Here is a 23,684-nt window from a genome sequence, read left to right as displayed (position 1 = left end):
AAAGTTGATAACCAAACCCACTGAGCGCGTGACTTTTAAAGTCTATAATAAGGCAGGCATATAAAAAATAAATAGTTTTCCGCTACAGTACATGATATGACGACGATACAGCCGCAAATAAGTCTAGAATATATCGAGTTATGTATTTGCTAACGTTATTAATATTTAATAAATATCTTGAGTAATTAAAGCTCTAAAAGCGTTGAAAGAAATAACCAATCCTAAAAACTTACAAATACTTAATACTAAAATAAGAAGTTGAGTAAATGTAGGACAGATCAGAAAAAAACAAATAACATTCTGTGGACGTCTTCTGCAGCTTAGATACATCAAAATTTCAGGCGTGTGACATCATCAAGTAGCATAAGCACAATAGTTGCCAAGCATAGCTATGTGAGAAAATCTTTTTTAATTTAATGCCCCTTTTGAAATCCTATTATTCCTTTCATCGCAATACAGTTCAAACTCAATTCAAAATAATGTAGAGACTAGTATTTGCGCTACGAAACCCGTGTTATTCTAGCACAAACAGGTCAAACATTAGACTGCATCCAATTCGTTAGCAAGTTTAGGACTCAATTAAACTTGCAACGTGACTCAACATCAAAATTTGAATAAAACTACAGCTTTTAAATCGTAAAAACACCGCAAAATAAAATATCCTTGTCAAGTTTAATATAAAACGTGTCTCCAGTGTTGCAGACAATTATTGTACAGAAGAAAAAGTGAGCCATGATTTATGTCGTATGTTTTCCATTATTATGACAAAAACATGATAAATGATGACACGACAAGAACAGTTACGAATCTTTTCATGTTTAACTACAATCGAAATGAATTTAAACTCTCTTTTGTGACGTTAAGGTCCAGTTTCACCATACTCTGTTTGTTAAATCATAATCGGTCATTTACTAATGGATTGTTAATAGTTAACGGTCTGTTATGTCGTCATGTGTCCCACGGCAAAAATTTAACAAGGCATTAGTAAATCTGCCATTTAACTGAATGACGGGCAAGTCATTCGCTCTTATTTTAAGCAACCAGATTGAAGTGCTCGCTTCCGACGTGTATTTATATGGAATTGGACGACATTTTACATAGTCGTATAATACGTCGTTTGATATGCTATGCGATCAATTTCAAACGTCGTTTGCTCCAAGAGGTTTCAATGAAAGCAACCTCTCTTGATTTTAGCCGAATGAAATGTCAAGGTATCTAGGTGTTGTTTACGTTTTGATTAGTTGTGTTCGGTTTGTTGCGGTGTAATTTTTTCGCGATTTTTTGAAATAAAAAAATGTCGAAGAAGACACGTGGACCGAATTTTACCACACACGAAAAAGAACTCCTGATAGAATTAATTTCACGGCATAAGGATATCGTGGAAAATAAAAAAACGGATGCCGTGACCAGTGCAACGAAAAATGAAGGGTGGAAGAAACTGGCAGAAGAATTTAATTGTTTAAGTTCTTTTCACGTGCGTCACGTTGAGCAATTAAAAACCTGCTGGGACAACATCAAACGCACCACACGGAAAGACAAAGCCGCTGCCAAAAAAAATATTTTTTTAACTGGTAGGTGACACAGCTATTTGTTTTAAAACATGAACTAGCTAGGCCTGAAAACAAGAAGAACACAATATGCTACAGCTAGGCACATCCAATGCTTGTACGGTATAGCCGAGTGGTTAAGGTCATCACGCCAAACCCACTGTGCGCCGCATGTCGTGGGTTCGATTCCCGCGTAGTACAAGCATTATTTTGAGTGATTCACAAATGCTTGTTCTGAGTCTGGGCGTCTTTTTGCATGTGAATTGTATGTTTGTGAAACCCAACGACACAGGGATTAAATTCCTTAGAGCAATAGTCGTTTTTAAAAAGAAAAGTGTATAGATTTATTCCGAGAAGTCGTGCTAAGTATTGTGTTTCTTTGCAGGAGGAGGCAAGCCTGACATTCCACCACCAGGACCACTTCAAGGACAAGTGGAAATGTTACTTGGCCCAACTTTGGATGGACTTGATAATCCTTATGACTCTGATATACATTTCTCAGATCAGGAACTTCGTAATTCAAATACTGAAATTGAAGTTCTTAATAAAAAAGTATATTTATGTGTTATATTTTTATAGTAACTTTAATTAACATAATATTATACGAGGTAATTTTTTTATTTATTTACCAGGATGATATCGAGTCTGGGGTCGTTCTGGGATCACAGACAGTACTCAATGCCAATGCGCCTTCTTCACCAATATTTAAAGATTCCAGTATGTCTCAGAAAAACAAAGGCATTATTCCAACTGAGGTGGGTAAAAATATTTATGTAGGTACTGGCAGACAAGTGGCTTTTATGGCCATTATAATTATGAAATAATTAATTACAATAATTTTTCTATTTTTTTTTAGAAAGTGGAAAATAAAAAGTGGAGCAGTTGGACTCCAAGAGATTTGAAAACTAAAGTGTCGACTACACTTTCCGGCAATAAAGAACTTTCGACATCAACATGGCTGCACCGAAGAAGGCCAAAGACTTCTTTGCAGGACAAAGTCCTGCAAAGCAAATTATTACTTATTGAGAACATGTTGAAAAATACCCAAAAAGAAGCTGCCCTAAAGGAAGAAATTTTACGAGAACAGTTAAAACAAGAAAAAATTAGAACGGAGAAATTGGAAATGGAACTTGAAATGTTAAAAAAATATATATGATTTTCGACTTTTTATTTTATTTTACAAACGAATTTAATTAAACTAATACACCACATTATGTTTTTATTCTTTAGTTACATTTATGAATCATGTTTTTATTTGTACTTAAGATTTTTTCATTTGTACTTAAGGTACTAACTGTTTTCGGTCTATAAAATTTAATGCAGTTAAAATAAAGACATCATAACAACTAATAATTATAAATCAATTATGAGATGCATTTAAATGTAAACTTTTAAAATAATTATTTATTAGCTCTCTTCGCTTAGGATTTATATCTCTCATAACTCCATTATTTCTTTGTTCCCTGATATGGCCCTGACGGAACAAATCTTCCCATGGCATAATTAACTCAAGTTCAGGATCATCTGGTGGTAACTCTTCCTTTCCCTTTATTGCAATATTGTGCAGTATTCCCGTTGCAACAATAACAGCAAGACATTTTTTCACTTGTATCTGCATCCCCAAGGCAAGTACAGGGAATCTTCGTTTCCACACCCCAAACATGCGTTCAACAGGATTTCTGCTTCTGATTTGAGCCTCATTATATAGTATATCCTCTGGGGTTTGTGGATTGTCCAGTGGCATCATGATATAAGGCCGATTCATGTACCCACTATCAGCCAATAATACAGCATCCCTATACTTGCCGCTTTCGAACAAAGCATTCCTGTAGGAAGCGTTCCAAATAGTTTGGTCTTGGCTACTGCCAGGCCATCTTGCCACCAAATCTAAAATTTCTAAATTTGCACTGCAAATCGCTTGCACATTTATGGACATGTAGCCTTTCCGGTTCCTAAAATATTCTGCATTTACCCCACCAGGGGAACGAATCCGTACATGTGTACAATCTAGAGCACCCAAAGCTTTTGGAAATTTTGCAATATTATAAAAATTCAACTGAGTTTTCCTTATCTCTTCCACTGTGTCTGGGAACTTGATACAATTGCGGCTTAATGAGGCTATTGCAGCAGTGACTCTGTGTATGATTCTGTGAGATGACGATTTACTTATACCGCAATAATCACCAACTGATATTTGTTGGGAGCCAGTCGCATAGTATCTCAAAGTCAAAAGAAGCTGATTTATGGGTGAAATTGATTCGTTTCTGAAACAAAATAAATGATTAATTTTATAAAACATTCATGTATTGAATAAGCCTTATTTATAAATCTTACCTGTATTATGTAAATCTGTGTTCGTAAAGTTATAAGGTTGTAGGTGGATATAATCAAAATATCACACACGATAAGATGGGTTGTATAAGTGCATAAAAATACTACTCAATGATTTCTTGCATTTCATAACGTACATGATGGTCTTAATTAATTAATAGACGACTTACCGATCTGATGGATATTCTAATTTATCTTCGATCAACTGGAGAATATCAAGGGTCATATCTTTTGATAAACGAAACCTGGTACAAAAATCGACATCATCGTATTCTTCGAAATAGCAATGACGATCTTTAAAAATTCTGAGACGTCGTACAATTCCATCTAAGCAATCTAAATTTTCTAAAATGTTATTTGCAAAAATAAAATTATATGCAGCGTCCATTTTGACGTGACTTTGACAATCTGTTAGTGTCTAACAGACGTCTTGACCGGTGATTAGATTTAATGCCTTGTTAAGCGAAGTTAACAGACGTTTAGTCGTGGTGGGACACTCGATAACTTTAACAGTCCGTTATCTGTCTTAACAGACCGTTAAATATTTAACAGAGTATGGTGAAACTGGACCTAAGCGTTTTTATTGTAATTATACAACCTTCTTGCTGTTTGGGTTGGGTTTGGGACTGAAAAATGACGTTGTGTTATGAGTTTTTATGCGGATGAATTATAATCGTTTTAATTGATAAGATTGGTCAAGTGAGAGTCCAATTTGCCGTACTGAGGGTTTCATATGAATAGGCTGCTGAAAAGCAAATCGTCACCCATGACATTTATTACCGTACCAGGCTTTGCTTAAACACAATCTTTACATTTGTTATGGCGGATACAGAAAAACATTATCTGTATTTATTCTAATTATCTTTTCGTTTCAAACTTTAAAAATGACAGTGCGTATGGAGAGAAGAATAATCATTATGACAAAAAAATAATATTTGTAATCATCACCGTTTGGAAGATTTTTAATAAACAGATCCTTTTAAAAAAATTAAGAGGATGTTTTGGGATTACCAATGATTCTGAAAGCTATTCCATTTATACGCAAACACTTTTTAATTTACTTTCATTCATGAAAACGGAGAGAGAGATTTGACTATTCCACCTGTTTAGTTTAAATTGCAGAAATTAATATTCCGTTTATGAATACAGCGGAATTGAATACTTAAATAGCAAATTATTAGAGATAGTTGCTAAACATTCTAATCATCAAAATTCAAGCTTTGTAAATTATGCCAAATCGGAAATTTTGCATGTCCGTTTGAAACGAAATCTGGTTCAGTTATAATGTCAGGGATTATATTTATTGCAAAATTTTGAATATCATGTATAGTGATTTATTGAATTATCATTTTAACCTGATCCAAAAATACCAGAAAGTTTAAGCTTTTACTCCTTCACCCCTGAAAGAACAGTCACACCTCTTTAATTTCCAACCATAACCCTTAGGAACAGCAGCACTGTATGTCTCCCATACTCGAGGGTTCCCATCAAGACAAATGAGTGTCATATTTCTACCCACCCTTCTTCTTATTGCTGCCGTTATATAAGCAAACCAGTAAGTCAGATCAGCTCTTGATGTATTAGCTCAATTTGGGGTCGTAAGCCATTTGTGATGAATAGGTATCATGATCCTTTAACCTTCCTGTTTTTGTACTGTGTGCTCTATGGACGTTTGAAGGGGTAAAGCCAAGTGGACTGCTCCATGTTAGAGCGAGAGCGCGCTCTACTTTTCGGTTAGCGGTGTCCCGCTTTCACAATGGCGGTAGTCCTAGTTTGAGCAGTCGTGATAAAAGTGATGGTATTGTCAAACCCTTCATAGGCTTAATTATTTCGCCCTATGTGTGCCAAAATATGAGATGGAATGCCGTTATGGTAAAGTGAGGCGATTAACAAGGCTGTAGTTATTTACAGTAAGTAGATATTTTCAGGGAAAATATCTTTCTCGACGATGACGATGTATGTGTATTTTATCTAGCTCACTATGTCCCAATGCTCAGTAAAGACTTCCCCTAAGTCATTCCACGATTCTCTATCCTAGGCCGCAATGCATTATGTTTGCGAAGATTTAAATTACAGAAATATATTTTTTCAGTATCAGTCATTTCTAGTACCAACAAAAAATCCTAATTGCTAAATAATATAAAATTTGTAATATTTACCAAGCAGTTGCCGAAATCGGTATTTTTTGTGCATACTTTGCCAAAAATTCTTAAAATGGAATCGTCAAACAATCCAAAGAAGAAATAAAAGATGAAAACATTTTAAACAAGACCAGCTTAAAAAGTACAAACAGGCTTACTGGAAACTTTCTCCACAATACCACATGGAAACATTAAGCTGACACTCCGACAGTTATCCCTCTTAATAGGCGACGTAAAAGTTAATGGGGCCGACTGTACTTCACAACGAAACGCATTGATAAATCAATTAACATTATCACGCGTGTTACTCGTTAAAACTTCCCCTTAAATATATTCCAGTAATGTCGCTTTAAAGGGATTTTGAAGAAGATTTTATGATTATTACTAATGATTATTCCTGTTCTGTTTTTGGGTTCATTTTCTTAAGATTTGTTTGAGTCCAACTGCAATACAAATGAATACTGTTTTATTAAACTTTTGTAGTTTTTAAAAAAGATCAAGACAAATAAAGACTAAAAAAATATTCGTTGAAATTGGAAGTTTTGAAAGGGGAGAGATAGAGCATATACAGAAAGAATGAACAGAATACGATTGATATTGTGTGGTTCAGTCATTTAAAAAAAAATGTTTTGTAATATTCAGGATTTATAATTATCGGCTTATTCATAAAACCATTGCTGTCCATCTCTGTAGATCACAAATTGTAGACGTATCATAAGTTTAATACGTAATCCTAAAGTTTATGGTGTGTACCTGAGATTACTTGTAGTACCGCAGTTAATATAGCCTAGTATACAGCCCTCATCCATCTAAATCGATATTGGCAACCAATCTCATCGGAGAGAAGTGTTCTATTACCTCACCGATATGATATGAATACCTACCAGATATTATGAGTATCATCGGTTGATAACGTGAAGGAAATATACTCTGTGAGGTAGTTGCCAGGTTTGTTTTTGGAGACAATCTTATATATTTTTTTTACAAATCCTCGAGAGTTTTAAAGCTACAAATTAAAATAATTTTGTGTTTTTGCAATCTCTTATTGAACTAAAATGCCCCCTGACTTTGTACATCATAAGCCATCTGAGCATAAATCTAAAATGTTAAATCCGCAAGTAGAATTGAAATAAACACAAAATATTTTTTATAGTAACTATTGTAAAATTGATTCATTATTAAATGATGCAACGGTTTACTCAATCGTATTTATCGGGATTGCCCGACGAGTTTCAGACCCAACCGGAGTTCTTAATCTCGATTTGACACGCGGTGTTCGACTCGCGACCCCGCCGCGTCAGCTCATGATTAAGGTTTTCGGTTGGTTCCGAAACTAGTCGGGCACTTAGAGTCTAGTATTATTATAATTTTTAAACCGAGTACCTTTTTATACCTATCACGGCACATTCTGATTGAGTACAAATACTGCACAAGCTTAACCTTTATTTTCTTTGGAATGTACCAACAAACAAATATTATATCCTGCCTTATATCGGCCGATGATTTGTTTCTGCGGTTGTAAATAATAGGGAACGTAATAATACCTGTACCTGCGCCGGGCTCAGCGTGACACAGTGACGGAAAATTTGGAAAATATAATAAAACTTAATACTTAACTATAAATAAGGTTGGTTATGTTATAAATTGAATTGTTAATTATTGTACTTTTATCAGTGAGTGATTTAAGGAATCTTTTGAGGAAAATAAATGTTTCTATCCGTTAGATATAAAAAAAAAATTATAGGAAAGATTTTCACACTATTTTATGAGACTGTTGGTAGGATGCTTAGGAAATCTTAGGTTTTAACTTTTGGGTATAGAAAAATTTGAAAAAAAAAACAAATTGAAATTACTGGTTTTGGTGGTAGCACTGGAATGGGATGCCATCAATGTTTGTTAACAACGTTTTTTATTTTTTCTTAAAAAAACGACTCGTCACACACAGTGTGTCTGGAGTAGTGGCCAATACCTACTACCCGGCTATCTGTGCAGTCACAACGCAATTATTAGTTAAAAATTAATACAATTTTGCTACCCAAGCCTTGCTAACTTAACATCCGTATGTCCCCCACATCCCGCTCATAGGATTATTGTTTGTGACGGTCGGATCTACGTACATTACGGATTTACGTGGCGCGACGTTTTTATTGACGTTACCGTAACGTGTGACGTATGTGTGTGTTATATTGGTTTTATGCTTATTTCAGTAAATAATGTCGACTTAATAACCTTATTTTTGCTTTTTCTGAAGTATATTGTAGCTGTAAGTTTTTATTAGGTAGCGATTTTTTCTGAGGATGTTTTTGATTGAGTTGCAGTTGAGTTGAGTTTGATTTGGGCAGCAATTTATTAAAGACTAGCGACCCACCCCGGTTTCGCACGGGAGCAATGCTAATATACCTATACTACGGAATTATTTTTACGTTCTTTATTTTGATAAGGATTCGTACCATCGCTGCATCGTAAGAAATCAAACGCGAAATGAGCGTTGTTGAGGAAAAGGCGTCATTTTTTTTTTATGTCATGCTTAAATCTCTCACGTTTCTACTCAGCTGTTTCAGTTTTAAATGCATGAATAGTTATTTTTTTTACAAATCTACGTTTTTCTTTATTATCACCATTGTTTACTCACAATCTTACGGTAAAGATATTACCGTAATGAAATAATGACTACAGGGAATTCCGCCTTTCTTTTATCTTTTAAAAGATGTCTCAAGGAAAGGACGTCCTTGACATTGTTCATTGTTAATGGAAAGCTTTTTCGTGAATTTGATTTGTATTGTTTTCTCTAAACAATGAAATTAATTAGTTTTTGTTATTTAAGGTGAAAGTATTTTTTAATAGAACAATTGGGTCTTGTTCTAATGGAATACGATAGCCATTTTTTTTTTGTTTTTTCGTGGTCTAGTTTTCCAAAACGCGATTACTGAGAACTGGTGTTTAATGCGAGTCTTAATTCAACATAACTAGTTACAGAGCTTTTCCGTTCAAACGCACTTATTCAAGGCGGTCACATCATATAGGTAGTAAAATACTTATGAAATTGTGAAAGAGATAAGTCGTTCTTCGACGTCTAGTGCTGTAATAATGCTATCTAAAAAGGCGGTACTTTTTCTGGCCCACTGATGCCGCAGTCCTAACCAAACGAATAATAAATTAAATCTCATGGATTTATCGTTTTTCCTTATTGATCAGAGGTAATCTTACATTCAAAATTCTCGTGCCACTATCTCCGTTTCCATACTCCTCCAAGATTCGATTTAAATATTATTTTTTCGTTTGTTAATTTTCATTCTTATATAATGTTATTTTTCGATTTGTTGACAAGGCAAATCGAAGTTAATATATTGTGCCTATCGCCTACTAATATTAGAAACGCGAAAGTTTGTATGCTTTGATGTATAAATATCTGGATGTTTGTTACTCTTTTACGCAAAAACCTAAACGAAACTTGGCACAGAGATAGTTTATAACCTGGATTAGCACATAAGATAATTTTTATCTCAATTTCATGTTTCCGCGGGATCATTTTTGATATGTAGGACCTATATTTGCAGCTAGCATTATTATAAGATTGTTTCTAAAGATAACATTAAAGGTTAAAATATGCTTAATTTAAGAGTCGCCGGAGATAAATACATAAAATGTCTTGTGAATTATTAAAATATAATCATATTTAACTACCTATGTAAAACGTGTTTTCAGAGAAAAATGCCTCGAATAAACTCTTACTTATTTTTAATATAAAGTTATTGCGATACTCTTTGATAGGTATTTAACGACGTCTAGACTGCAAATTACTTTTAAAAAAGAATATTTTGAATTTCATTTTTTAAACGATAAAGTTTATTATAACATTGATTTTATGGACCATATATTTGATGGCTAGGATAAAATTTATCGGCAATGAATTTTAAAATAGGAACAACTATAGTATTATTCTTATGTTTTATCTTGATCCAAAGATCACACTCCGAAATTTTTGTAAACTAATTTTCTGCACGTTCTAATTTAGTGTTAGTAATTAATTTTAAGGGGTAGAGGAGCTCGTGGCTAAGCTATAACCGCATAAGTGATTCGATCACAGGTTAAGCTATGCTTGACGCGGTTGGTCCGTAGAAGGGTGACCAACTGACCATCTTTGTCATAACGAGTTTCTCCGTGTTTCGGAAGGCACGTTAAATTGTGGGTCCCGGCTGTTATTCCCACATCTTTGACAGTCATTACAGGTAGTCAGAAGCTTGAAAAAGTCTGACAGCCAGTCTAACCAAGGGGTATCGTGTTGCCTAGGTAATTGGGTTAAGGAGGTCAGATAGGCAGTCGCTCCTTGTAAAACACTGGTACTTAGCTGAAACTGGTTGGACTGGTAGCCGACCCCAACATAGTTGGGAAAAGGCTAGGCCAATGATGAATTTATTTTAAGGTGTAGTACTTCGTTACAAAGTCGAGAAGGCCCCGCAGCAGTGCTAAGTAACTTTTAACATATAAATAAAACAAAACAAAAGCGACCATTTTATAAACATACTATTAGAATAGTTATGGATAAAAGAACTTGAATATACCTCATAAATTCCAGTTCATCATCATCATTAGGGTTCCGTAAATACAAAGTATATTACATGCATAGTAAACTCGGTTACCTAATAAAACCTCCGTGTTTTTACGCACGGTCAAATCTTACGATTTTCGCCTTTTCACTAGCAGAACAAACGGCTGAGATTTATGACTATCCTCTTTATTCACTAGATGTACTCTACGTCTTGTTAGCTCAACTTCCTCAAAGAAATTTATGTTTAGGGAGAATTTACATTTCGCCTGATGACCTCTCAAATGCGAGAATTTTTCCTTTTATCAAACAAAGTTGTGAATGCTGGTGGTGAAATTCGGAACTAATTCGTGGTAGAGCATTTTAATGTCTAGTTGATAGCGGTTAATAGATTGAGTGCGATGCTAGCGCCGTGCTTGACGGCAATATAAATTCGCAGAATTCTTAATAGGAGCGAGAATTACAAGTTTTATATTTTCTTATAACAGTCTTCGTTTAGTTAGCTTGTAAAAATATACAGCTTAAGATTCTTTGCAAACTTCACATATTTTAAAAATATATAATTGACGCAGAATCAAAACTTTTTTCAAGTTACTTAATTATTTGCAAAAAAAGTTTCGAGACAATATATATAGTATATGTTTATAAAAATGTCAATATTTCCTATTGAAATTAACTAAGTAACGCTGAATTAATGCGAGTAAGCCCTTTATCTTTATTACGTACTTACAAAAACATCAAAAACATTGAATAAAAATCTCCTTCTAACAATAGCATTACAAGCCTTAACATAATATCCAAGTGCCATTGACATTTCGATATAACATTATTGTGCTACCAATTGACACAATCCGGCCAATACCGTCTATTTATAAGCAAATCTAAACGTCAACAAAAAACGAACAATTTCGACTACAGGATCATGAATGAGACGTCTGAAACATTCCATTCATGACAATAAAGTGTTAAGTGTGTGACTAGCTTCGATAATATAATTCCGTACTTTTTTTTTCTTCAGAAGTTCATTTATTGTTGTTTTTGTTTAAAAACGGTTTACTCACGGGTATTTTTTAGTCTAGTGGCTGCTTGACGTTGCGTCTCCAAATCCGTGACAGCTTATGATTAAGGAACTAGCCGGGCAATCCGACTAGTTCGACGTAAAGTCTAGGTTCCTTATGATGAAAAAAATCAAAAATTAAGGAAAGGTATTAAGTATATTGAAATCTGATGATCGATGAATATGATTCTATTGAAATTGAAAATTTTTATTTTTGTAAGCTATTTTAACAGATTAATAAATGTAAAGATATTCCAAAATAATACATAACATTTATTCATAAGTTGATAAGGCGTCAAAATCGCAACGAAAATCTCGGAATAATCTGATTTTTTACTAAAATAAATGTGATTTTTTAGATAAGACTCTTCAAAAATACCCTTTAGCGGGCTTATAAATCAAACCCATTCAAATATACCAAACAAAACACCAACATGAAAAAATAAGAAACGTACTTAACGCTGTCAAAACGTAACCCTAAAAGCGGTGTCACGATCAGAAAACTTTACGTCTCGTGACAAAATACAACTCGGTGACATTATCAATGAAATCTTTAAGAAAACAAGTGAATTTATTTATAGAAACCTTCTCTGAAGTCACATGCAGACGGGATTCAATGGAAAGATAATGAGATTCGAATGAAAATAAATTTAGGCAATCGTATTTCCATTGGGAAGGCTATTTTCGTGACGTCATGTTTGTTCAACGAACTTTGTCGTAATTCTTAGAAATATCTGAAAGGTTCAATGTTGACCTATTTTTGTTACCTTATCTGAATCTCGTGTCATGTCAGGTTCAGATCAAGCTTTGGAATGTCTGGTAATTGTGAATATATTACAATTGTCAAATGTATGAGTTTCAGGATAACTTGTCATGACTAGACTTATTACATTTTTGGGAATTAAAAATAGATTAATTTAGATATTAAATGTCGTTCACTGATTAAATGATACAGTAGAAAGTTAAAAATCAAGGTTTTGTGTTAGCTTCTTCATGTAAACATGTTTATTATATTCAGCGAACTTCTAGTTTTATGTACAATTAAACGTAAATTTCCAGTAAGAACTATGTCACAACTATACCTAGCCTGAGAGCACAGAATATCTACCCATAACACGCCTACCGCTAATACTTTCCACGCAAAACCACGCTCAAAAACAAAACAAGGACCCAAACCTTTCAAAAACACTTTCGAAAAACAAAAATATGGCTGAAAAATCCTTTTCGCACAATAATTACCAAAGAGTCACCATAAATTCTGGCCGCAAATATTAACAAAGCGTCGTATGCTCTCGTAAAATCTGTTAGCCATATTATATGACAGTTCAATAGGAAAATGTAAGCCATTAAAAACACATTAGGGAACGAATCACTGAAGGTTTATAGGTCATTAACCCGCTATGTATTGTTACTTAGCTTAAAGGGTTGACTTGCGTGTGTGTAAAATGAAGTCCAAAGATTTGCTGAGCGAGCAAGACCAAGGGAATGAGTGACAGATATCGGTTGTCGAATTTGAATGGTAGATGTTAAGAATTTTTAGATTTTACTGTAATTGGTATAGTAATTAGATGTAGCCTTTTAAGTATTGTGGAGAAAAAGTGGGAATAAAAACGGGTACACACTGTAAAGATAGTTTCACGATAAAAACAGTGTGTTAAAATCAACCACCACCGGTCACATTTTCCTAATACCGGATTTAGAGCACCTCAGCACCCTGTCCATGTAAATACAGCGGGGCTAATTAAAAGTAAAAAAAGGATAAATAATTCGACTATTAATATTATTCTTACATGATAACGAAGCACCAGAAAACACGAACTTATTATTATCTCTTTATTTTCACAGGACAACTTCATGGGAAGAGACCTGGTCCTTTTTAAAGGCATCCACGGGAACACCGGATCAACATGCAGAGTATTGCAGAGGCCTTGTTCAGAACTTTAATCTAAAATGTGAGAAGTATCTAATTATTACTAGCCTGTAATGTCCTACTGTTGGGAAAGGCTTCCCCACTTTTCTTACAATTGTTTTTCTTGGGCGTAATTGTTTTAATTTGTTGTTAGGTGTAATCCAGATCCCACCATCTCTATCTGTGTTTGCCTTGCTGACGTCAGTTTTGTATTAGAGAAACACAAACTTACTATGACTATATTCAAATACATCTTCAGTTCATTCAGTATATCATGTTTCTTGACCGGTCTCATGCTGTTTCCATTTTACAAATAAGTCAACCCATATTACGTATAGTGTTTTCCCAACATAATGCGGTGACGTCACGCAAATATTGGGTTTCATTGCATCAGAATGTTTGCGGTTCTCCCCAGAGATGATTGAATGTCACCGGATCAATACAGATCAAGCTGTATGTACAGACATGCAATTTATTTTTGGTAGTGTATATTTATTTTATGTTTCATTTAATTTTGTAGGTGAAGAATGCTTAGTTTTTGTCGTACGTATCTTGCTATATTCGTTTTGTTGCAACTTTGTTTTTTTGTGAAACCTAACTTGTCTTTTTGTTCAATCTCTCTCAATTTAACAAGTAGATTGTTTTCAGTCTTCTTAATTTCAGATAAAACAGCATCTGTTATGAATGGAGCTTCTAATGAGACTTGGTTAGTCCAAATTAACAGTACTATATAACTAATTGCATATTTCGTTTCAGAAACTACTAGTTAAGTTAGGATAAATCTATTTTATCGTTTTCTTGTAACTAAATACTTATTTTCTATATTATACAATCAAAAATCAATATGAGAAGATTCATATCAAATTCAAAATCAAAACCTCAATGATAGATTCCAGACAGATTTCTCAACCAGCAAAAATCTCAAAGACATTTCTCAAATTCTTAACAAAAGTGATGAGCTAGAAACAACTAATAAAATAGCTGCTAAAACATCAAGTAATACACCATAAAAACAATGCTGTCCAAACAAACCGATATTCCGAACAAATTTATTCGGACCAGTCTATTTTTAAAGTCGAATCTCACTTTTCGTTTCTGCGGTACCGAGCGACCTAACTACCGTTTGATAGCTACCTCCTTGCTTCACATCGTTTCCTCGTTTGCCCACCGCAGATGCCGAACTGCAGTATTTATGATTTATATGTTTTGTGTTTGTATTTCTCGTTTTGTATTGGGAGTTTTATAGGGTTTGGTTGTTGTATTTCTGATACATATACGTCTAGTCTAGAAAGGTCACAGTATGGATAGTAATTTTAATTAAAAGTGAGTTCTGAGTTTCGTCAATCAGCGAATCAAATGAGGTCACTAGTTAAGTGTGAGCCGGACTTGCGAAACTGGGGCTTCTGTAAAAATAGGTGATAATTAACAAAATCTCATCCAAAATTGGTCATCCGTCAATCTGACCGTAGCAATCGTTGCTTAACTTCTGTGTTTGTTGTCATTGGCAACCTAAATACATATTTAATAAAAATTTGAAATCTCTAACCTCGAGTATCATAGTTCCATACGAGACAGCCCAGTGACAAACAGACAGTTCTTAGTTACAGGTATAGGGTTTACCTAAGAGGAACTGTAAAAAAGGAGACACGAGGTGTGACTGCAAGGATCTCTACATAAGTAATACTGAAATGCTAGGAGAGGGTTGCACCAGAAGACTTCGATCGACTAGTTCCTGAGCTAATCAAAGCTAACATAATCCATCGAAACAAAAAGAAGACATCGAATTGATGGACATAATTTTGCACTTAACGAATAAATAGCTTCCGTAATACACAGTTAGATTGACTGAGACCTTATCAGGTTGTTTGTAATTCAAACAAGACGCCTACTGTTATTGCCGCACTTAGAAACGTTAATGATATCCATTTAACTAAGCCTACTCTCTGAAGTCTGAATCGGCTTACTTGAATCGATACTAGAGAATCCCTAGTCATTAACGAGTTTGAGTGTGCCCGAATATTTGCTGTAGGAAAATAATAAACAGTATATTGTTAAGGAGTGGCGAAAAATCTTCGTTATTAAATTAAACTCAAATGTATTCAGCATTAAGACTTGATTTAAATACAGATTAAATTATTATTCGCCTGCTCAAAGGGCTTACTTAACGTTTTAAATATACCTATAGTTATGGAAGAAAAACGCTGTGTAGGGTGCTATATTGCTTTCGATGCTTAGTACAGAATTTCCACGACACAGGGATTAATTTGCCGTAGTCTTTTTCTTATATTTAAGTGTTATTTCCCTTTCCCTTCAGAGTTCAGGAATAATTTAACTTTAACCTTCGACAAAGTAATTTTTTACGCTGTTAAACCTGGCAAAATTTCTAGATAAAGTAAAGCAAACCTCAAAAGCTTTGTTTTAACGTTTACGCTTATGCATTCAACCGTTAAAAAGTAACTATTTATCCTTTTCCCTGCCAGTCCAGTTGTCGTTACTTTAGCTAACAAACTACACGTCCTGAAACTCGTCAGTTGTGCAGTCGAATTTATGACCGAGTTCCAAACAAACTTGGACCTGGCAAGCAATACCGTAACACGTGCCAGCGGCTAAGGAAAGGATTGAGGAACTTCGTGATCTAACATTTTTACCAATCACATTATTGACTACCTATTGTTAAAGATTTTAGTCGTAGAAAGATTTTTAGGTATATCTCGTGGAAACAAAACAACAAACTAATTTGACACAAAAGATTTCCTTTTTTTAAATTTGATAGTTTTAAATTTCAGAATTATCTAAGTGGCCAGTATCCTAACATTGTTTTAAGTCCAAGGAGTTTCCAAACCTAACAAAATAAACTATTCCAAGTATGTGTCAGTTACGTAACTAATAATTACGGTTACAAAAAATAAAAACAGTGGGTCCAACCGTCCAACAAACTCCACAATAATTTACAAACTTTTGACAAATGGCCAGTGTAACAGGCAACAGGATTGTTACAATTGAGCCTTGTATCATCGGCTTTATATAAATGACAAAAGTTTTTCTCGGCTACAGCTCGTTTATAGAGATATTAGGACAAATTGGTATTGTTTGTGGAACTCGGTCGCGGCACAGAGTAGTGAACGCGTGGAGAGCCGTGCTGACGTCAGAAGCGCACTGCGCACAAGATGGACGTTTTGGAGGTATGCTTCTATGGTAAGACTTAAGATCGTAAACAAAGATAATTAACATATCAAAACTTCTACCACTATTTTATGTCTTGAATATTTTAGCCTTGCTTATTCGGCAACATTAAATATTTCAACTGAGGAGCAATTGGATTTAGTAACGTGAACTCTCTAGCGTGCACATACATCTTTGGATTCACTATAAACAGCATAGAAGGTATCTTGGGAAATAACAAGAAACTAACTTTTTTATTCACTCCACTTGCTTATTACTCTTTGTCTTTTGAGGTTAGTCGTAAAATATGTTGTAAGTCATGGGCATAGTCGTTGGTTATACGTTTACTGCGAAAACTGTTTAGATAGTACAGTTTGGCAATGTTATGTTATTGTTTTGTGGACTGTAGTGGATTTATATAACTGTCCCACAATATAAAGAGAGCTTTTTATGTGCATGACTATTTCAATTTTGATATATTTTTGCTATGCTTCAAAACGTTCGGTGTTTTGAATTTGTATAAATGGTGTTTCTAAAATTAAGTTATTATACCTACCCAGCTTAAAGATGGATGCTCGGTGATGAATAGGATTACATTATCTTTTCATAAGTCACCAAAGAGACCTTCATACAAAATAACCTAAAGCAACATCCACGGCGAGAATGTTTTAACACTGGAACCGCTATAACCAACCAAAAATAACGAACAAATACAAATTTCATAAGACCAGTAATCGAGTAAGCCCCAAACTAAACATTCTTACTATACCCAAGACTTCCTCTTACAAAATGGGCTTTTATGGCCGAAGGATCCCACCTCAGGTCTGCGTAGATTGTATAGAGCCTTCATGACGTCATTTGATGGCATCCGTATCCCGGGCGATCTGTGGAACCCGCCAGGCGTGTCGAGCCTCCTAATATCCGCTGTTACACAGGCGCACCTCACAGTACACTACACTTTAATAAATGTACCGTGTTTTCTTTGGGTTGAACATTGTTTGGAGAGCTTTTGTCGGGTTTTACATGACCAAATTGTGTATGACGATGTATTATAATATTTGGGGGTTGGATAACAGTGAAGGTTTATTGAAACTACCTACATGTTACAAAAGAAAGGTAAGGAGAGAAAATTAATCAAATTAGGCATAGAAGGCTAATACATTATAGGAAGCAACAACTTTGAGAAGGTATAGAAAATCATGAGTGTCTATTTATTTATATAGAAATTGTTGTACGTCAATCGCATCAAAATAAAAAAGAAGGTTTAGTTTTAATACACAAGAAAAAACACATTCTTAGTACATATTAAGCAACGTTAAAGGTACAATACAAGTTTTGTAATAGATTCATTTATCAACACACACTGTAGGTTCAGCCTGAAATTTTCAGCTTTACTTAAGTGGATGTAGAACACACAGACACTCCAACGTCTTAAGGATATTTACTTATCTACTTTTGTCGTATTTACGAGGGAACGAACTCGTTTTTTGAGTTTACTTATGGGACAACTTACCTTATTTATTTTCTCTCTTTATACAAAAATGAGCACATTTATATTCGGATAATTAGACGAATTTATGTTCAAAGTAAAGTTTATTTACTAACATTAGGTTTCGTAAGATAAGTATGTATTTTTGTCTTATTTTTGTTGGTGGAAATGGTCGTCTGTTAAACGCCATAAAAACAATTAAAATAAACGACAGTTTCCACACAGTGGTTCTCAATCCTACGCAAAACGAACACATTAAACTTAGCAAACTTTTCTCAGATTAACTTTCTTAACCCAATCCCTTAAGCACGATTTGAACCGCAGAAGTAACATCTCATCCGCTCCGGGTTTCCTTCCGAAACATTTCAGAATACCCTACGAACTTTAAGCTTTCCAAATTATAAGTTTAAGTTTTAGAACCGCAGCCTTTTCAATGGGAAATGCTTGTAGGATTTAATTGAGTATTTCTGCTTTTGTCACTTGATTGGCTAGTATAATAGAAGCTAGTCTTAGACAACCAGTCTTATTGAGTGGTATCGTGTTTCCCAGGTTGAGGATTGAGGAGCTCAGATAGGCAGTTGCTCCTTGTAAAACACTGGTACTTAGCTGCATCCGGTTAGACCAGGAACCGTCCCCGACATAACTGCGAAAAGAATAGGACGATAGGCGACCCCTAAGAAGACCATGTATATCGTTTTTTGTATTAGCATAAAAGAAACGATGGATTGAGTGCTAAATTTCTACTTCCAATAAAAGCATCACTTCTAGCCTTCTCTCATAGTTATATATCGCAAAACAAATGAGCGGGATGTCCAATTTAATTTAAATTAAACAATTGCGTGCTAGAATGTGAACTGTCTGGCAGACAGCCTGAGCAGGGTCCAATTATTGTCGTTATCGTAAACTTAATGTATTACGTGTGGACATAAGCCCTTTTAATAATTAAGGCTCGTCGCTTCATTCCAAAAAGGTTAAAAAGGACTTATAAATAGAGCCATTAGTATGCAACTGTTTATGTTAATACCGTTTCGATATTATTTTTTGTTTAGTAATTTATGTTTTTTTCACTAAATGTTTGCTTTTGCCACGCGTCGCATTTCGAATTTAAATTCGTATGTTGTTTTATTTTGTTATAGTATTTTATTATTTCTTTTTTCTTTTTAAACATAGTTGAAGTTTATGTGATTAACTTATGCTACTCTTCTGCTTATCAAATATAAAAAAAATGAATATGAAGACGAGTTAAACTTTCAAACAATCCACTACATTTATTTCTATTTCAATTTGAACTCAGATTTTTCATATCTTTGGAAAACAGAACAAACTTATTTAATCCCTTTCTGAGATGAATCAAGCTAAATGTAGGCTTAATAGACATTAAAAAAGTTTTACAAAAAAGGATTTAATCCATATTGTGATACTAGGTCTGCAAGTGTAAAAATATCGTAGTCTCGTAGGTGTTAGAGTTAATATGTATGTTATGATAGCGCTCTTAAGCCTGCGTAGGCAGTACTAGTGGTTATCTGACAAACAAGATGAGAGCAAACATTATCACTATTTTTTTATATCCATGAGAAACTGAAACGTGATCCTTTCAGGCGTTAGCTGATGAGTATTGTTTTCATCGAAGACTAAGAGAAAAACACGTGGGTAAAGACTATTGTTTGGAGCAATGAAATATTAAAGCATGCTTAGATATAAATAAAGTAAGATTTATTAACAGTGAGTCGTAATTTTTAGGCTGAAATGTCTACAATTTTTAATACGGAGTGCTACGGCGTAGCATGCGTGGGGGCTACAAACGCTACATCGAGTTTATTTATAACTTTTCACGACGAAATTTTTAATTTCATTATATTAGATAAATACTTTCTTGGTATTTCATAACAAAAACAAATAATGATTACTAAATAGAATAAAACTAAGTCTAGACATCTATTTGCTAATATTGCTAATGTAAATACCATCCCTTGATATTTTGTTTCTGAAGTTGGCTATTTACTTAGTTTTAAGTCCGTCTTGAGCTCTGGCTAAGTTCTCAGGCCACGTAGAAACCTTTTATAACAAGAGACCTAATAAATCTAGGCGGCGTGGCTAACATTTTTATGTTGGGAATGAAATGTTGGTGTTAGGTTATTAAATAACTTTTTATTATGTGGGTAGACATTGTAGGCTGAATTTCAGATGAAAATATTACAAAGTATGTCAGTAGTAAATGTAAACAAAAAACTTTTCAAGCTTAATAAATAATAAAAAATGGAGTATTCGATTACAGCTAGAAAACTATAGTTATTAATTTTGATTAATTTTAAACAACATTCCAAAGTAACTATAGGAACGGTGAAGTGATGCTTTGCAAACATTACATAATATTTTGTTATTTTGATGTTATAAAATGTACCTACTGATTTGTGAATTTTCCTAAAGTGTAAATTATTAAATTATTGACTCTTGCTCGACGACCTCTTATAGATCTCGGAAAAGCGAATAGTGCGTTTGGCTTGCGTCCTAACTGTTATTTCGGGTGGGAAAGTATCAAAAGGCTCCTCCGCTTTGGGTTGAGCGACAGAAGTGTCACATTGTTACTAACTCTGACCAACCCATGTTGCTTCCTTTGCCCGCTGTGTACAAAGGCCACGGAGACCCTCTCGAACTATCCAGCTTTAGTTCTAGCTTAAGTCAAAATCTTGCCTTTCCAGTTTTAGTATTTATTTAAATAGAAATACATTGGAAATGAATAATTAATAATGACAAAACACACATAAACAATCGTCGGCATTGAACATGATTGTCAAGAGGCACTCCAGATCAAACGCTTTTGTTATAGAATTAATCTCACCAATTCTGAGCTCAGTAAAGTTACACTATCACCCGTGTAAAGTGCCATAAACCTGTGGCGTAGAGAATAAGTTAACAGCGGGTTTAAAGAAAGGGTTCATCCTTCAAATTATATTAGTAAACTAGCTGAATGAAAGTGTATAATGCTTATCTATATCTATACTAATACATAAACCTGAAGAGTTTGTTTGTTTGTTTGTTTGAACGCGCTAATCTCAGGAACTACTGGTCCAAATTGAAAAATTCTTTTTGTGTTGAGTAGACAATTAATCGAGGAAGGCTTTAGGCTATAAACCATCACGCTGCGACTAATAGGAGCGAAGATACAATGGAAAATGTGAAAAAAAAACAGGAGGGGTATAAATCATAACTTACATCTTCTTCCACCCACGGGAACGAAGTCGCGGGCAACAGCTAGTACGGTATATAACAATACGATTGTGAATCTAAACTACCTAAACGAATACTTAAAAAAACTTAAATCGGTCCAGCCGTTTAGGAGGAATTCAGTGATTCAAAATATATAGAACGCAATGCTTTTATAAAAGTGAGAAAATTAGTTTTAAATTTAAAATGCGGACAACATCACATACATTGTTCTGAACCCAAAGTAAGTTGCTAAAGCACTTGTGTTATGGAATTCAATGTAGAAATGTGAATTTTTACATTGACCCGACCGGGGATCGAACCCGGGACCTCAAAGATAGCGACACCTTGAAACCAGTGCGTACGCCACTCGACCACGGAGGTCGTCTTACTAGTTTTTACGCACGTGTATCGATTCCTTTACTAGGTTTTTGAAATATGAAAGACAAAAATATATAAGACACACGAGATGAATTAGTATCTTCATGCACTTTTATTCATTTCAATGTTGTCTAAAATTTGTCTGAAGTAATTTATAACTCTGCAAAAGTGTCTTGTAAAAATCAGTACAAAAAAAACTGACAAATGAACTTCAAACAAAGCAATACGAATTAACTTTACAAAATAAATTTAAATTCATAATCATCGCTCCGCTTGTGACTTGCCCCGTGTCCGCCCACTTTACCGGCACGGAGTAGAAATTAATTAGAAGACGTTGGCAAACTTGGTCATGGCTTCGCTTATTGAGCTCCCGGCAAAAATATGGGACAGCCCTAACGGCGGCCCCCACGCGCGAACGTATCTTTGGTCGCATATTTCTGAGCTAAGAGCCTTAAGTGCCAAAATAGTTTATAATAGTTTGAGTTGAAGTTAGGATGGTTTGACTGCTTGGTGATGATTGGTCGATGCTATAATTAAATAAAAACAACGATTAAAATTAATTATGTAGTGATTTTACTTGAATAAAAAAATTAAAGTCACCAAAAAATGCAGGACATTTCTGTATAATTTTCAATTTTATTACAGAGAAAATCTATTGATTACTGGTAAAAAAACACACTTGACACACAAATGAATGTATAATTCTTGATATCCGCACGTAGGTCTCATTCAAGGCACATTTTCATTTCACATTAATTGAAATTCAGCCAAGCTATATCATCACCGCCCTTAATAAGTATCCCTTCTATAATATTTTCTTATAAACATCCAGATGATAAAAATGTAGCGGCCATGAGAGCAGCTTACTTACTTCAGATAATATTTTTACTGCATAGAGTACGCCTACGCGGACCTCTTACGCGTGGGTACAGCGGTGAGAACCGCAATTTTCTTGTATTAACGCTTGTTCTTGGAGCAGGCAGTTTCCTAAGTGGTGTCTGTTTTGATGTTAAATTAACTGAGTTATTTTTAACCGTGTTCAAAAAGGAGGATCTGAATTCCTTTTTTTTTTGTATGTTTTTGTTACATTAATCTTCGGACTGGGTTAGCAGATTTTGATGATTTTTTTCACCTTAACTTCAGTCAATTTGAAGTAAAATAGCGCAAATAGCCACCTGCGTCTTTCAAGAAAAACCTAAACGGATTTAGACGAAACTTGGTACGCAGCTAGTTTATAACCAAGATCAACACATAGGGTAGGTTTTATCCCACTTTTATAGATTTGGATAATTTTAGATTTGGAGATGGTCTGCCCTATTTTTTTACTATAACGACATTACACCAGTAAAATGCAAAGGTAAAATTTTATTCCAGCAGACCTGCGATAGGATAAATTACAAATAATTTAAATTGACGTCTTGATAAATAATTCAAGCACTATAAACGTTAAACTTAAACCAATCGATACTCTAACCTCAGTTATCTTCTCAGGCATGCAGTAATACATCTCAGACTAGAGATCACATCATTAATTCAGGCAGCCTAACAATGACCTTAAGACAATTACAAAGTTAATGAACGCTTACTGTATCAATCTGTAACTAATATAATATGACGTTAATCTGGTCTTAACTGTCGAAGTAATTATATTTGATATTATTATCGTATTAAGGGTATTGAGTTCCCAGTGAATCGCGTTTGGAGGTCAGATTGACTGCACGGATAGCCGAGTGGTTGAGGTCACCACGCCAAACCCACTGAGTGCGTCGTTTCGCGGGTTCATCCCGAGACGAGCATTTGTGTGATCTACTAATGCATGCCCTTAATCTATCACGGTTATGAGGTAAAACCTGGTGACGAAAAATAGGACAGACATCGCAGCCTCAGTAAGAGCATTACGTTTTTAACCTTTGCGAA

At 34.5% G+C, this 23,684-nt stretch overlaps 1 protein-coding gene across 1 annotated transcript in view; it reads right to left on the bottom strand.

The window, feature by feature from the left end:
* The window catches only part of LOC113503109, a 114,645-nt gene extending 91,371 nt beyond the window's left edge, over positions 1-23,274 (bottom strand). The window contains exon 1 of the mRNA XM_026884927.1: positions 23,242-23,274. Coding sequence (XP_026740728.1) covers positions 23,242-23,274 — 33 coding nt within the window. The remainder of the gene's footprint in view (positions 1-23,241) is intronic.
* Between the last annotated feature and the right edge of the window lie 410 nt (positions 23,275-23,684).

Source organism: Trichoplusia ni, chromosome 18, assembly GCF_003590095.1.
Source record: "Trichoplusia ni isolate ovarian cell line Hi5 chromosome 18, tn1, whole genome shotgun sequence".
Classification (NCBI taxonomy): domain Eukaryota; kingdom Metazoa; phylum Arthropoda; class Insecta; order Lepidoptera; family Noctuidae; genus Trichoplusia; species Trichoplusia ni.
Note: the sequence above shows the minus strand (reverse complement) of the source record. Positions and strands in the feature narration are given on the sequence as shown.